At 38.0% G+C, this 17038-nt stretch overlaps 1 protein-coding gene across 1 annotated transcript in view; it reads left to right on the forward strand.

Moving 5' to 3' along the window:
* The window catches only part of LOC135205653 (zwei Ig domain protein zig-8-like), a 59290-nt gene that overhangs the window by 36705 nt on the left and 5547 nt on the right, over nucleotides 1-17038 (forward strand). The window contains exons 7-8 of the mRNA XM_064236526.1: nucleotides 9608-9776; nucleotides 10277-10505. Of these exons, the coding sequence (XP_064092596.1) occupies nucleotides 9608-9776; nucleotides 10277-10497 (390 nt within the window). The 3' untranslated portion in view covers nucleotides 10498-10505. The remainder of the gene's footprint in view (nucleotides 1-9607; nucleotides 9777-10276; nucleotides 10506-17038) is intronic.

Genomic DNA, 17038 nt, shown 5'->3' on the forward strand with positions numbered 1-17038 from the left:
CAAAAGGCATGATGTACGACGTTGAAGATATTAGTGAGAAAATTATGCCTATTGATAGCAAAATGATTTGTCAAAGGAAACTGAGTCTTTGAGGACTTAAGAAAACGGGACTGAAGTGAATATTGATTGGGCTGTTCATAGCGAGCAAGGCCGCATAGCTTCTGAAATTAATGTAATTTGAAAATTCAAGTTATCGGAAAGGCTGTTTAAGCTGAAGAAGGAACAGCTGGCATATTTCTAACAGAATTTTAAGGAAGTGTTTAATTGCTACAAAAGATATCTGTTTTCGGAAAAGGTGCCCAACAGAACTTATATCCACAAATCCACAAAGTTCATATCAATTTCTAAGTTTAAAAAAAATCTCGGTATCAAGCCATGAAAAAGGCCTGTCATATATATATATATATATATATATATATATATATATATATATATATATATATATATATATATATATATATGTGTGTGTATGTATAAACACACATATATAGTAGATAGATAGATATAAATACGTATAGATTGATTAACTACCTTCGTTTGAAAATGATTATGTGGAAGCTATAAGCTATATAATCCTTACGTAAATATATTTTAACCGAACCCCAAGGAAGTGAATCATTTTGACACTTCATGAATAGTGTGGCAATGTTGTCCAAATGAGGTGGATTCATGCCAATATGGGCTCTTTCTCATACGAGCTGCCTGTTCTCCCGATTCAAGTAGAAGTTTGTTGTTATTGTTGTTGTGAGAGTTGGTTATGCTTGTGCCAGCATGAACTTTACTCTAGAAGCAGGAGGTGGGTGCCGATTTTGTTGCGAAAAAGTGGACTTGGGTAATTATTAATAACCTACGTTGACATCAAATGAGAAGAAAGCCGGTGAATAAGATTGCTATAATACATGACTAGGGGTTGTGGCACCAGAACCCATCAATATAATTCTTTTTTTCTTTCTTTCTTTCTTTCTTTCTTTCTTTCTCTTTGTGAGAGCGCGAGAATTTTTCGAGGTGTTAACAATGATTGGCCCTTTTTATGGCTTGATACTGACATTTTTTTTTTAGCTTGGATATTGATATGAACTTTGTGGATTTGTGGATATAAGTTCTGTTGGGCACCTTTTCCGAAAACAGATATCTTTTGTAGCAATTAAACACTTCCTTAAAATTCTGTTAGAATTATGCCAGCTGTTCCTTCTTCAGCTTAAAAAGCCTTTCCGATAACTTGAATTTTCAAATTATATTAATTTCAGAAGCTATGCGGCCTTGCTCGCTATGAACAGCCCAATCAATATTACCTTTGCGGTCTTATTTGATTTTATACAATTTTAATGAAATATTTTTATGCTTAATTTTCAAGTGTCAGTGCAGATGTTGTCACGTGATCTCTCATGTTTATTTGAAAGAATTGTAATGTTTGATCATATTATTTTAAAATGTCCCTTATGATGTGACAAGAGTCATATAACATAAGAATAAACTTCTATACTTGGAATTAGCTTACATCCCCAACCTTCTCTCTCTCTCTCTCTCTCTCTCTCTCTCTCTCTCTCTCTCTCTCCGTTATCCCTACACTAAGGGGTCGGTTGCCTGATGCGCATTCTCCACTGCCTTCTATCAAAGGCATCATCCTCCACCAAAATTCTTCTCTCCATATCTTCCTTCACTTTATCTTGCCATCTAATTCTCTGTCTCCCTCTCGATCTTCTTCCTCTAACAGGTTCCTCCCAAGCCCTCTTCACTCCCTCCTCGTCCTCCATCCTCAACACATGCCCATACCATCTCAATCGTGACTCTCTTATCACCCCTGTAATCTTTACTACGCCTATCCTTCTTCTTATTTCATCATTTCCCACTCTCTCAAGCAGCGATATTCCCATAATCCACCTCAGCATTCTCATCTCTGTTCTCTCAAGCTTTACTTCCTCTTTTATTCTTAGAGTCCATGTTTCTACTCCTTACATTAACACCGGTCTTATCACTATCTGGCCATCTCTTCTTAATGTCTTCCTCCCTATACAATATATTTCCGTCACTATCCTTTTTGATAAACAATCTACCCATATCCTGTCTCTGCCTTTTCCTCAAGTTTGAAATCTTACAGATATCCTTTTCTCGTTCTCTTGTTCCTAGTCTTTCATTCAACTGCTCTTCCAACCTTCCCATAGCCATATCTACCTTCCACTTGCCGCTCTTTCTTCTTCTCTATACCTTTCTTCTGCACACTTTGCATGCCTTACTTTCCAGTCCTTAAATGCTTTTGATTTTCTTTTAATTGATTCTTGCACTTCTCTATTCCACCACCACTTTTCTCCTCTTTACACTCCATATCCACTGGTTCTTCCCACCAGTTCCTCTGCTTCCTCCACACATATTTCTCTATGTTCCCCCTTCCAGACGTCTCTCTCTCACAGTCCTCCTAAATTGCGCCTCCTTTCCTCCTTTAAGGTCCCAACTCTTAATTCTAGATCTTCTCTTTCTCTTCTTGGGTTTCCTAACTCTCATTTTAAAAGCCATCACCACCAACCTATGCTGTTGAACATATGCTTCTCCCAAGATCACTTTGCAGTTTGTCAAATTGCTTCTATCGGCTCCTCTAACCAGAATGTAATGTATTTGGCTCTGCACTCCTCCACTTTCATAAGTTATTAAGTACTTATCTAACTTCTAAAACCATGTGTTCACACAGGCCAATTAAAAATTCTTAGCCACCTCCAGTAAATAATCCCTATCTCCATTTTTAATTCCAAATGCATGACCTCCATGTACCTACTCATACCCATCTCTTCTCTCCCCCACCCTACCATTCATATCAGCTCTTATTCTTAGTTTCTCCTCCTCTTTCACTGTCCTAATGGCAGCCTTAAACTCTTGTTCTTCTGCCACTTTTTCCTTCCAATTGTTACTTACTATAACTCGAACTCCATTTCCTCCCTCTTGTGACCCACTATAATACAGCTTGAACCCATTTCCCATCTCTCTCGTTCCACTCCCTTTCCACCTAGTCTCCTACACACACAAGAAATCAACCCTCCTCCTCTCCATCACATCTACTATCTCCCTCGTTTACCTGTTAGAGTACCAACGTTCACGTACCTGCTCTTACCTTTCACTCTTTCACAAACTTCTTTGGCTGCAGTCGTGAACCCTGTGGTACCCGTCGCCCATTTATCACGCCAGTAGGAGAATTCTGACATGCGTCGCTTCCTGGGGACGCTCTAGCCGCACTCTTATTCCTTAAAACAATATGCATGATTTATTGTTTGGTATATATATTGTTACTTACTACCCATTTCCCATCTTTCTCGTTCCACTCCCTTTCCACCTAGCCCTCTTACGCCGACTGGACGTATTTTACGTCGACATTTTTTGTCTCTCGGGTGCCGACTGGACGTATTTTACGTCGACATACAAAAGTTTTTTTTTAAATTCGCTGAAAAATACTTATAGGCCTACCAGCCTAAAACTTTTGAATCACGCGTCTTGGGGGATGTTGGGAGTTCACGGATCAAGGCCTTGTTTTGTTTTGAAGCGTGACCCAAGTGCGCATGCGCGATATCCCTTCTTCTCGCTCCAGCCAGCATCAGTGGCGCATCATCCGAGAGCGATCTTTCGTCAAAAGCGTGTTTTTCTGGACTTGTGTGAGACTTTGAGCATTTGTGTTGCTACAGGACATTCATAGAGATGTCTCAACGACGTGTGAACGGCGAAAGGCGCGTTTTACCCGTTGGAAGGGATCGTGTAAGGAGAGTTTTGGACCTGGATGCTGGCGAGGGGCCAAGCACCCAGCATGACCCCGTGCCTCAAGGCCGTTCTGTGCGGCCACGTGTGGCTGAAAGTGTTTCAGGAACACAGCGTATGCCTTTGGTTACCCCTAGGAAGCATGTGGGCGTCCTTAGGGGCATTCGTAGGCATTTGGGAGGCCTCCAACCAAGGGACATAGATGAATATCTTTCGGAGCTTGATCGGGAACATGTCGCAAGTCCTCATTTTGATGGCGGATGGTCATCGAGTGATGAGGACATCAGTCCCGTTGAAAGTGAGGATGAATATATGCCCCCAATGTCCGTTCGAGGCTCCCGAAAGTGAGCTCGAATTCAATGGTTTCAGTTCTTACGAGGGGGAATCTGAGGAGGGGGAGGATGGGGATATGGGGTCTAGTTTTATCGCGGAGGACGATACAGAAAGTGAAGGCCTAAGTGAGGGTGATGGGCCAACGGGGGAGGGTAGAGTGCAATATCGTGCCCGCACCCGTGCGCGTGCGTGCGCACGGGAACGTAGAAGGTCGGCTCGTCGCGCCAGCCAAGGTGAAGGTCGGTCCTCGGAGAGTGACGAGGGGTGGACGGAGGACCCCACCCCTCCTAACATGCACCCCTTCACGGCAACCCCTGGGCTCACCGTACCAGTACCCCTGACTGTTTTGGGGTTCATCCAGCTTTTCCTTACGCGGGAATTACTGGAATACCTGGTACACGAGACGGTGGACTACGCTCGGTACTGCCGGTATGAACTAAGGACGACCTTGTCGTATTACTGGTGAGGTTGCAACCTCATTGACATGGCGCATTTTTTGGGGCGCCACATTTATTTTGGTATGACACCTGCTTCCGACGTCAGGCTATATTGGAGGAGGAATTATTTTTTATGTATGCCTAATGTGCCTGGCGTTATGTCCCGTGATAATTTCCTGGCGTTGGACAGGTACTTCAACGCCTTCAACCGAAGGGCCATACCCCGGAATAACAGTGATCGCCTCATTTTAGTGCGCCCAGTGTTGGATTATATCCGTGATCGGTGTAAAAATCTCGTGATTCCTGGAAAGAACCTGTCTTTGGATGAGGGGATGATGCCTTACAAAGGACGTCTTAGTATAAAAGTGTATAACCCCAAGAAGCCGAAGAAATATGGTGTGAAATTCTTTCTTATTACCGAGGCCAACACTGGATACGTCGTGGACTTTTCAGTGCATTCCGGGGTCTTCTCCACGCTGCGTGACACTGTATTCAGTCTTGTGGGACGTTTCCGTAACCAGGGATATCACCTGTTTATGGATAATTATTATAACTCGGTATCCCTGGCCCAGGAACTGTATGAAGCTGGTGTGCACGTCAGTGGTACCCTTCGGTTGGTGCGTGGGGCCCTGAATGTCCTCAAGAGGTTCGCTAGTCATCCGCAACACCTGGCAAGAGGAAAGACAGAGTGGCGGCGGAAGGGCGCTGTCTTCGTCATCTGTTGGAAGGGTGTCCGACTAGTCCCCATTGATTACGACGAGTCATGAACCCATCCAAGAAGAGATCGTACAGCGGAAGAAGACACGTCGACAGGGCCGAGTTGTGTTTGAGGAGTTTCGTATCGAGCGGCCTACCGTCATTGGGCACTACAACAGGCACATGGGAGGAGTTGATCTCTTTGATCAGCTCATCCAGTATTATCCCTTCGCCAGGAGAACCAGAAGGTGGACACAGAAGCTCCTCAAATACATCCTTCAGTTGGCCCTCCAAAATGCCTACATACTGTACTGTGGGTACCGCGGTGACAATCTTCCGAGGTTGACCCACTTACAGTTCCTAGAGGAAGCCGGGAATCCCCTCATCAACTTCGATCCCGATGAGTGGCCTTCCATAACTGACCCCCTGCCCCGAGCTGCAGATCTGCCCCTATCGGAAAGGGCAGATAGGAGGGCCAACTTCGGTCGACCTGCCGTCGCCCTTGCTGACGACGCCCCTGCTGCCGCCACCCCTGCTGACGACACCGCTGCTGCCGCCGCCCCTGCTGACGACACCCCTGCTGCCGCCGCCCCTCCTGACGACGCCCCTGCTGATGACGGCCCCTCTTGCTGCCGGCCCCGCCACTTAGGCTGCCGCGCCCCTGCTGACGACGCCCCTGCTGACGACGCCCCTCTTGCTGCCAGCCCCGCCATCACCGCTTCTCGTCAGGTAGTGGACCCTGTGTGTCGGCTGCAGCCAGGGGATCACATACTGGAGGCCTTACAAGGGCGAAGGCAGAAACGGTGCCGGGTGTGCCATATGAATGGCAAGAAGGAGAAACACCCGGTTCTTCTGTCGGTCTCTGCAAAGTTGCTCTTTGCAGGATAGGGGAGTGAGACCGAAAATACCACACTAAGGTCACGTATTGGAGCGCGCCCCCTAAACCGACAGCAGAGGGTGCACGGGGCCGCCGGGTCCATCAGCAGTAAGGGCGCGCGTCTCCCTCCTCCACCTGTACCTCGTCATGTCGAGTGGAAAAAAATGCAAGACTCTTCAATGGAGGAGGGAGAAAACAAGAATAGAATGAAGAGTCACGATTACGAGTGAGTATTCTGCATTTATTTTATATTTATTTTTATATTTATTACAATTTTTTATATATCCGTATCTATGCATGATAAAATAATAATAAGACATTTCATTTTATGCGAAAAGAGAAGTGCCACCTGCATTCCTTTTATTTATGTATTGGTACCAGAATCGAAAAATGTATATATATATATATATATATATATATATATATATATATATATATATATATATATATATATATATATATATATATATATATATATATATATATATATATATATATATATATATATTATAAATATTGGTTTTTTTGGGTAAGCAAATTACTTACAGTCTAGTAATATTCAATCATTTATATTCACTTTAAAACAAATTGCAAGTCTCTAGAACAATATCTCGATTTATGGTGAATATTTGAAAAAATATTTTTATTCCCTCCGCGCGCCGATTCTCGGCCGAAAATCTCCGAAATGCGTAGGTCACATTCTCCTAATATTTGTGCCTTTTAATATTACGCTTTTTTTAGGGTTTTATATATGAAAATGTGCGCAACATCATGCACAATATAACAGAAAATATTGGAAGGTTTTAGCATTTCTCATTTTTGAAATATTTGCATATAAAGTACGATAAATAGGAAAAAAACTACGATCGGTCAACTTTAACTCAACCGAAATGGTCAAAAACCGCATTTGTAACCTAAAAATCTTACAGTCTAGTAATATTCAATCACTTATCTTTACTTTAAAACAAATTGCAAGTCTCTAGAACAATATCTCGATTTATGGTGAATTTTTGAAAAAAAAAAAAACATTTCCCTCCGCGCGCCGATTCTCGGCCGAAAATCTCCGAAATGCGTAGGTCACATTCTCCTAATATTTGTGCCTTTTCATATTACGCTTTTTTTAGGTTTTTATATATGAAAATGTTCGCAATATCATGCACAATATAACATAAAATATTGGAAGGTTGTAGCATTTCTCATTTTTGAAATATTTGCATATAAAGTACGATAAGTAGGAAAAAAACTACTATCGGTCAACTTTGACTCAACCGAAATGATCAAATAACGCATTTGTAACATAAAAATCTTACAGTCTAGTAATATTCAATCATTTATCTTTACTTTAAAACAAATTGCAAGTCTCTAGAACAATATCTCGATTTATGGTGAATTTTGAAAAAAATATTTTTTTCCCTCCGCGCGCCGATTCTCGGCCGAAAATCTCCGAAATGCGTAGGTCACATTCTCCTAATATTTGTGCCTTTTCATATTACGCTTTTTTTAAAGTTTTATATATGAAAATGTGCGCAACATCATGCACAATATAACATAAAATATTGGAAGGTTGTAGCATTTCTCATCTTTGAAATATTTGCATATAAAGTACGATAAGTAGGAAAAAAACTACGATTGATCAACTTTGACTCAACCGAAATGGTCAAAACATGCATTTGTAACATAAAAATCGTACAGTATAGTAATATTCAATCATTTATCTTCACTTTAAAACAAATTGCAAGTCTCTAGAACAGTATCTCAATTTATGGTGAATATTTGAAAAAATATTTTTATTCCGTCCGCCCGCCGATTCTCGGCAGCGAATCTCCGAAATGCGTAGGTCACATTCTCCTAATATTTGTGCCTTTTCATATTACGCTTTATTTAGAGTTTTATATATGAAAATGTGCGCAAAAACATGCACAATAAAACAAAAAATACTTGAAGGTTCAGCATTTCTCATTTTTTTTTTATATTTGCATATAAAAAAAAATTTTTAAATAAAAATTCGACATATGGTCAACTTTAACTCGTCCGAAATGGTCGAAAACTGCATTTGTAAGCTAAAACTCTTACAGTATTGTAATATTCCATCATTTACCTTCATTTTGAAACAAATTGCAAGTCTCTATAACAATATTTCGATTTATGGTGAATTTAAAAAAAAATAATTTTTTTACGTCCGCGTGCTACGAATTCATGCATCATTTTGTGATAATATTTTCTCTGTGTTGCTTTTATTGTTTTACAATGTGTTATATACCAAAATGATTGCAATTTAGTGTACATTACAACGAAAAAAAAGACTTGTTACCTTTAACCGTTTTGCGCACAGCGCGATTTGAATACAATTATATATGAAATTTCGTTTTTGCGCTATCATATATCGCATTTTTTATTTATATATGAATGATATAAATTCATTTCTGACGGTTGCATACTAAACTTCAAGTAATGACAAAAAAAGGAGCCAAAAATGAACTCTTAATCTTGAAAACTAAGCGCGCTGTGATTTTTTGAAAAAAATATTTTTTCCGCTTCCGCGCTCACTCCCAAACCCCTCCGGCATACGGGAGTCATTTTTTTATTTACCGCTCCGGCGTAAGAGGGCTAGTCTCCTGCACACACAAGAAATCTACCCTCCTCCTCTCCATCACATCTACTATCTCCCTCGTTTGCCTGTTAGTGTACCTACATTCCACGTACCTGCTCTTACCTTCCACTCTTTCACTAACTTCTTTGACTGCAGTCTTGAACCCTGCGGTACCCCTCGCCCATTTATCACGCCAGTAGGGGAATTCTGATGCGCGTCGCTTCCTGGGGACGCTTTGGCCGCACTCATATTCCTTGAAACATTATGCATGGTTTATTGTTTGGCATATATATATATATATATATATATATATATATATATATATATATATATATATATATATATATATATATAGTATATATATATATATATATATATATATATATATATATGTATATATATATATATGTGTGTGTGTGTGTGTGTATATATATATATATATATATATATATATATATATATATATATATAATATATATATATATATATTACTTACGATTTCTATCTATCGGTAAAAATTTATTAAGTACATCAAATATATATCGTAATAATGCAAAATTTATTGAAAAGAGTAAATTCCTTTTTGTCCTTTGATCCTTAAGATAACTTTGATCCAATTGTGTTATGTTGCTTTATTCGTGAATCGTGCATGCCAAGTTTCTCTGTCGTATAGTTCAAAAGATGCGGAAAAGGTTGAATTCTGTTTGACCTTTGGCCTGTAATTATGACTTTTTCTTTGACCTTATTCAACACATCAGTTTTGTATTAAATTATGCATGACAAATATGAAGTTTCTGTCCTACATTGTTCATACGTTATTTGCATGGTTAAATTCTTATTTAACGTTTGACTCAGAAGTATGACCTTGACAGTGACTTTAGTCTGGACATCCGTTTTTGTATCATGCCTAACGACTTTTATTTCCTATCATGCATTCAGGAAGTTCATTACAACTCGGCCCGCGGAGGTGTGACGGTTTTTACAGAGGCTGGTGAGGTGACCCGATCTGCCCTCCTCATCCAAAAAGCAACGTTGGCGGACGCTGGCAACTATACCTGTAAACCCAGTGGAGCTGATCCTGCTACGACTAGGGTACACGTGCTTCATGGTAAGTAGGATATATAAGAAATAAAGTGAACTGTTTGACTAGTACACTATATTTTCTTTATATCAAAGTCAGTCTAGATATGCGCTTTTTCATTTATTTTGCGGTTCCTTTGCTGATAGAAGCATGTTATGATGCTTAAAAGAAAGCGTTTTTTAAGCAGTGAAATATTTTTTGTATCAGACTGCTAAGTATTTTTATGATTCAAAAAACCGTGATTCATGTTGAGCAAGATATCAACTTACAAAGAAAGTTTAAAGTAAATAAACTCCATGCGTACGGAAAACACAGAGAAAACAAACAGAACATAGCATTAAATAAGGCAACTCGGTTAAAAGATAAATATTTGTATACACCCATTCCACTGTCGTCGAGTTCAGAATGTTTTTGTTTGAATGACGACCCTAAATTCAGAATACCAGCTTACCTACATGTGTGCAACCTGCTCCATCATTCCCTCAAAACAACCAGATTAATCGAAGAAATCTCATTTTGTTTTCCAGGGGAGCATCCAGCAGCTATGCAAGGTAGTGCTGGATCAGGGGGACGTCCGCGGGCGATGGCGCTATTACTGCTGGGTACAGTCTGGGTATCTTGGTCAGGACTGCCCAGTCATCTTATTGCATGGTCCTCTAAGTGTATTTCTGTCATTCTGGTCGTCTTATCCCCTTCATCAGAGAACGGTTGGGATAATTTTCTACCTCTTGCTCCGCTACCCACTTAAAACTATAGGTATGTTAATGAGCAAGGATTATTATTAAAAAAGAAAATTTGAAGAGTGAGTAAGCTTAGCAACTTATTTTTTATATAGTTAACGCTCTTAGATTTCATTAATGTATTCCTCTATTGCTACGAAAGATCTTTATGTTCTAAATTCATTATTGATATGATGAAGTCAATATGAAAAGCATGAAATCGAGTTACGTAGAATGAGCTATGAGTCAAAGCACTATATTCAGTGTTTGCAAATTAGTTTTTTTTAAGCTGTAGAAAACCTCGATTCAATGCTTGTCTGTGATGGATAGGGAAAAAGGAAGCGCTAATCGTTAAGCTTATGCAGATGCTGCGTGTTGCTGATATGCTTCGCCTTGCCCTCTTTGTCCTTCTGCAACGTTAACAGTAGTATCTGGTTCGTGTGCTTTCTCTTTGACTTCTCTCGCAGTGTTCAAAGAGGCAAGTGCTATTTTTAGTGTTGTGGTCGTATTGTGCTTACATCAGATTATTTATCTATTTCGGGCGAGTTGATGTAAAAATGTTGGTATCATTGGCACTCTTGTTCTACCATTTAAAAATTAATGTTTTTTACACAGCTATAGTAGTTATACTGTTCTTTACACACAGCTTATTGTACAAAGTTTAAATATATAAACTAACATTGTAATCAAAAATTAATCCCTGTGATAAGGAAATAAGAATGAAGTTTTATATAAATGATGCCCCGGACATAAAAACCAAAACGGCAATGTAGGGACTGTATAATTAACTAGTAGTTTTACTTTATGTTAAAACTATGTTGCTTTGATAATCGTTGGTTATGTCACTGTGAGTCCCTTTCATTCCATCCCTAAATATAGCAAGAGAAATGCAAGGATAAATTCAGAAACGGCCCGTAGTCTTAGACATATGCAGGTGCTAATAATCTAAGGGTTCTTAAATACTATGGATGAATTGCAGAGAAGGAATCGTAACACAAAAACCCTGAATCCAACAGTAAAGATGCACCAATGAAAAAATGAATTCTAAATATGTGGAGTGATCATCTAAGCTTTCCGTGAGTTACAAAGCAAATGACTGGGAGAAGGGACCGGATGAGGACTGTGGAATGTTAGGAGCAATAAAGTTGACAAACTATCTAAGTTTAATACAACAATGATTCCAGATGATGAATATCAAGAAGCTTTTGCAATTGGATATCTTAGGAAATGAATCTTTAGTTTCAAAAACCTCATGAGAGGTGAACACAATGAATAAGGGTTGGATTCACATCAAGACTGCATATCAGGCATCCGGGAAAGTAGTTGGAGATGATGCGGTCATAAAATAATAACTTTGGATCTTAAATGAGACCTGAGATGCAATAAAGACTGGACTAAAAAAAGTATACTGTTGAAGAAATTGCAGGCAAAAGATAAAGAGTGCAAAGGAGAATATGCCAAGTACTCTAGTCTAGATATTCAAGTTTAACAAAATGTATGTAAAGATAAGAGAGAATATCAGCGAAAAAGGAAGACAAAATGACAAAGCCATATAAACAGGAAATGGTATTGGTGTTTTGGCAGCCTAAACAGTTATTGATGAAATATCAATAGGCAGAAGGAAAAAGAAAATACCTATCAAGCATATTTTTTGTGTCATAATCGATTAAGGGATAAAAGCGGGATAATTTAATGGATGTGCTAAAAGATGAAGAAGATCCAAAAATGTGTGTGTGTGTGTGTGTGTGTGTGTGTGAGTTGCTCCAGCTGGTGGTTCATGGATTTTAGTGTGAGATCCCATACATCAAAAGACTTTAGTGACCAGAATTAATCTAATGTACTTCAGTTAGATTGTCTGATTTCAGTATTTTTTGAAGTTACATCTATATTACCAAGTTTCCATTCTAATACATAGGTGGGGGTTGAAATGAAAGTGCAACGGTTATATCTTTTATGCATTCTTTTAAACGTTAAGTGCCCATGATTATAGCTGCGCTTCTTAATTAAAACAAATGGGTCTGTCACACACAGCATTTGTAATAATACATATTACAACGAGGTTTGCGTCTTAGGGTCAATTAAAAAAGAAACCAAAACAAGATTCAAGTTAATACTTATAATATATCTAAGAAAAATAGAAGTAATGATGACAGAGAACGAAGAAAAGGAGAAAATATTGCTAGGCGTAAAAAGAGTTAATAAAGCCGAGCTCACGGGTAGATCAGATAATGACTGATAGTCAGATGAAAGTGTTTTGGATAAGTCCATCATCATCACACCAAGAAGTATAGTATGTGATATTGGATGTGAACTATGAGATGGAAGAATTGAGGTGGGTACACATTTGTGAAAGGAGAAAAGCAGCAAAGAAATGAGTGGTGGAGTCTCACACGGGCACTTTGTATCACACATCATTGGGTGACAAAGATGGATGTTCATTTTGATGATGACCCACTTAGTGCCTGCCTCCTAGAAGAACAAGCTTAGGCCACATCTTAGTTGAAAGCATAAAAATATTTGAGGATCAATTTTCTTAGGTGATTTTCTAGGTACTCACTAGTCTAGCCTTCTCTTCACACATAACCTTGTTCTAATTTTCAAGCTCATAATTTTATCCTTTCACACCCTACTGCCTCCAGGTACTTTAATTTTCATAAAAACTTTTATTGTACGTCCCTTCTTCCTAACCAGAGCTATCTCCATGCGTAAGCTAACTAACCACTTATTTAGGGCTAAATGGCCAATAGAGACCATAAAGGAACTCTTAAAATAATGTATTTTTACAATTTTATTATATCATACAAATACATAATATTGAAAGGTATGTTAATTTCCTTTCTGTCTATAGCTTATAGTGGATATTTCATGCAATTGTTTTCATGTTTAAACTGCTGTAAAAGGAAATTATATCTGTTCCTTCCACTGAATGAGTTATTGTTAAAGTATGGAGAGTAAACATACTGGGAAGTGTCCAAAAAGCTTGATTAAAGAATTCACAGAGACGTCTCATTTCCTCTACATCAGTAGATTATTAGTGTTGACTGTATGTCCATGTGCAAAAGAAGAAAATCTCATTGCCAAGTAAATGGAGGAACAGTCTACAGTAGATGCATAGCATTCATGTTCATCTAGATACTTTTCCTTCCACCACATTCAATATATCACTCAGTAGTACTGTATCACCTTGAATATTAAAGCTCAGTAGAGCAACCCATTCTTGGGAGTTTAGTGTCTTTTCGATAAAAGAGTAAAAACAAGTCAAATTCATATTAGTAGGATGTAAGGAACAAATAAGAGTATACAAAATTGATAATGGATTGTTGGATAATCAAACCCATCTGTTGCTTGTGAATGATCTTGCACTGACAATGGTTAATAATATTGGCCACACTGATTTAGTAGATATTGTTAAATCAAATTCTTCTTAAGGCACTTCATAGGACTGAGGAAGCATTTTATTGCTGATCACAATATGGGTTGCCTAACTCAGCTTAACAGTGACCTTAATTTATATCCTTTGGATCTCCTGGTATTACCTGTCCTAAACTTTGTGAAAACATTTTCCTTCACTTTTGATGTCTCATGCATTCAACAAGAGATGATGCAAGATTCTACACAACAAGATTTCACGGTATTTTCCCCTTGTCTTATGTCTATTAATTTCTGAGAACTTTATACCTTGTCTATAAATTTTGGCTTGTTCCCTCTTACGGAAAGTTATCAGAAATTTCCTAAGAAAAACTTTAAAACCATTGGAAAATGAAAATAGAAAAAAGAACCTTATTTCATCTGATGAGAAACAAGTTAAAATTCTCATCCACTGGATCTAGTACAGCTACTATTCCTCCTTGATAAGCTAGCAACGAACAAAACCTCTCACTAACCCACAAGGACAGAACAGAGTACTTTCATTATTTTTTTTCTATTTGAAAAATTTATACAAAATTGTGCTTACTCCAAATAATGATAAAGGAGGCGACTACAACAATTCCAGGCCTTGACCCGTCATTCCAGTAATCTTTTGAAATACATAAAATTTGAAATTAATTCTTCTTATGGAGGCAACCTCTAGGAAATAGGAGACATCGAAATACTACAAAATAAACAATATAATGAGGTCAAGATTGATGCAGAAATATGTAGCAGCCTACAGATAGTAAACAGTGAATGACAAGGTGGCAAATGAGAATGTTAGTCAACTTACTAAGAGCTAATTGCATCTAAATAAAATCAAAACCTCTCTAGAAGGCCATCTCAAGTATGTTGACATGTGGTGACGAAAATTATTTCATCTTTAACAATTTTAACGAGATGTAGGTGTATTGATCTTTATTTATATATTATAGAACTACTGCTAATTGGGCGTTCACTAATGATATCATCCTAACCCCTAATGTGTGACAATTCTTGCACAAAGTCTGAAATATTTATAATCTGAAATGAGACTGAAAGTTTGATCAATGAAAGCAAATTAAGACTATCTTATCGAAAGATTAATATCTCAGGCATCTCAAGTGTATTATCATCAGCCCGTCCCACGCTCAAAAAAATCTGAATTCTTAAATGTTAAGTTGTTTTTTTTTTTTTTTTTGCCGAATGTATTGCACCTCCGCATCTCAAGACATCATTTCATATACTTGCTCATAAATTTACCTTGTGATTACTTTTGGTTTTAATTCTTAATTTTTAGGATATTGTTTATAACTGAAATTTTGCAAAGTAAATTAAAGATAAATTTTAGAAAAAACATGTATACCTCAGAAGAAAAGTCATGAATCTCCCCATTGCAGTACATCTCTAAAAATTTTACCATATACTCAGAATTGTCACTTGTTTTAGTTCTTATCTGTTATGATATTGTGTGAGCTGTGATTATAATTTTACAAAATAAAATAAGAAGAATTGTTAGAAAAACATTTGTCACTTTGTAAAATTTGCATATTTCTACGAGTGTCTTGGGTATGAAACATTCACTTTCAACTTCCCGTGGAGGGACAGAACGCTAGTTTTAGACTCATTTTTCTTATACCATGTGCATTTGCACATCTTCCTCTTTCCATTGCTTTTTTTTTTTTTTGGGGGGGGGGGGGGGCAACCTTAAAGTTTGCCCGGTCTAGGGGCGTTCTTAATATGAACTGTCGGCCAAAAAACTCGTGGCAGAGTTTCATAATTTTTCGTTCACTTGCCTGACGCACGATTCATGCCTTATTTATCGATTTTTCTTTTCAAAGATGGAAGAAATCATATGTAATGACGTTAAAAACAGTCACCGATATCTTTAGAACATTATGTTATGTTTTTGTGTAAAACTATTTTCCATATAGCAAAATTGACGTGAACGAAACGAAGTGATAAAAAACGTCATATCACAACCAAATAGATAGGAGACACCTATCACTAGTAGTATCGCATAAACGTAGTCCTTAAATTATCATTTCAATATGAAGTTGAAGGTAGTTGAACTATTCCATTTGTTAAATTTTACAGAAAACATTGGAATCTCACAAAATGCTATCAAATTTAAAAACAAAAAGAAAAAAATAACGATATCCTAACAGTGTGAACCAGGCGACCTCACTCAATTGCTTTTGATGTTATGTGCACGGGAATCTAATGTCAATGTGTCATTCATCGGTCTAAGAAACATCCCTCGATGAGCGAGAGACAATTATTGCACTGCATTCGGTGCAAGTTCCTGTTGGAGAGATATCAAGAAAGCTTAATAAACCGGAGAGAATCATACATAGATAAATCAAATTGTTTAAAAAACGGCAAAATTTAGAACATGGGCCTAGAGGTGGACCACCTCAAAGCACCACAAGAGATCAAGTCGATACAGTAGTGTAAACGTTGCTGAGCAACATTCATTTGTGAATTCTGAATTCTAGTGCATCGTCACGACATTGCTGAACCAGGAATCATGACTAGCTCTACGCTTATGACTGGTGTCTGATGAATACTTTAGATGGGGAGGAAGAGATTTTTAAATCTACACTTGAAATCTTTGATAGGTGTCTAATGAATAAGTCTAATGAATAAGCAAACGTATCTTTGATGGATGAGAGATTCAGTTAGGCTTACTCTTTTTGTTTTGTTTTCTATCGGTGGCCAGTGAATACCACGGATAGGGAGGGAAACAGTTTCAATGATGCCTGCCTTTTTTTTTTCTTCAAAACCTAAAGAATACGTTTTATTGGGAGATACTTTATTAACATCGGCCTAATCCTTCCATCACTCCTATACGCCACCTCCGCTCTCTTCTACATGTCAGGCGACTCGAGCCGACTTCTCACCACGAACTCCATCGCTTGAAAGCATCAGTAATGATAACGGTTATTTTAAAATTCCCCGCACCGACAACGGACGCCTTTAAATGCATGTTTATAAAATAATTTCTGTTCAAAGAAACTTTATCTTTCATTCCCCAAAATATGTGCAACCCTTGATTAAACCAGTCTTGGAAAAAAAAAAAAAAAAAAAAAAAAAAACATGAAATAGACTTAAACGAGAACGTCACCTTTCATATTTCTTATCCTTTCAGCTACTTATAATATGCTTATAGTAGTAGGT

The sequence above is a fragment of the Macrobrachium nipponense genome, chromosome 11, assembly GCF_015104395.2.
Source record: "Macrobrachium nipponense isolate FS-2020 chromosome 11, ASM1510439v2, whole genome shotgun sequence".
Lineage (NCBI taxonomy): Eukaryota > Metazoa > Arthropoda > Malacostraca > Decapoda > Palaemonidae > Macrobrachium > Macrobrachium nipponense.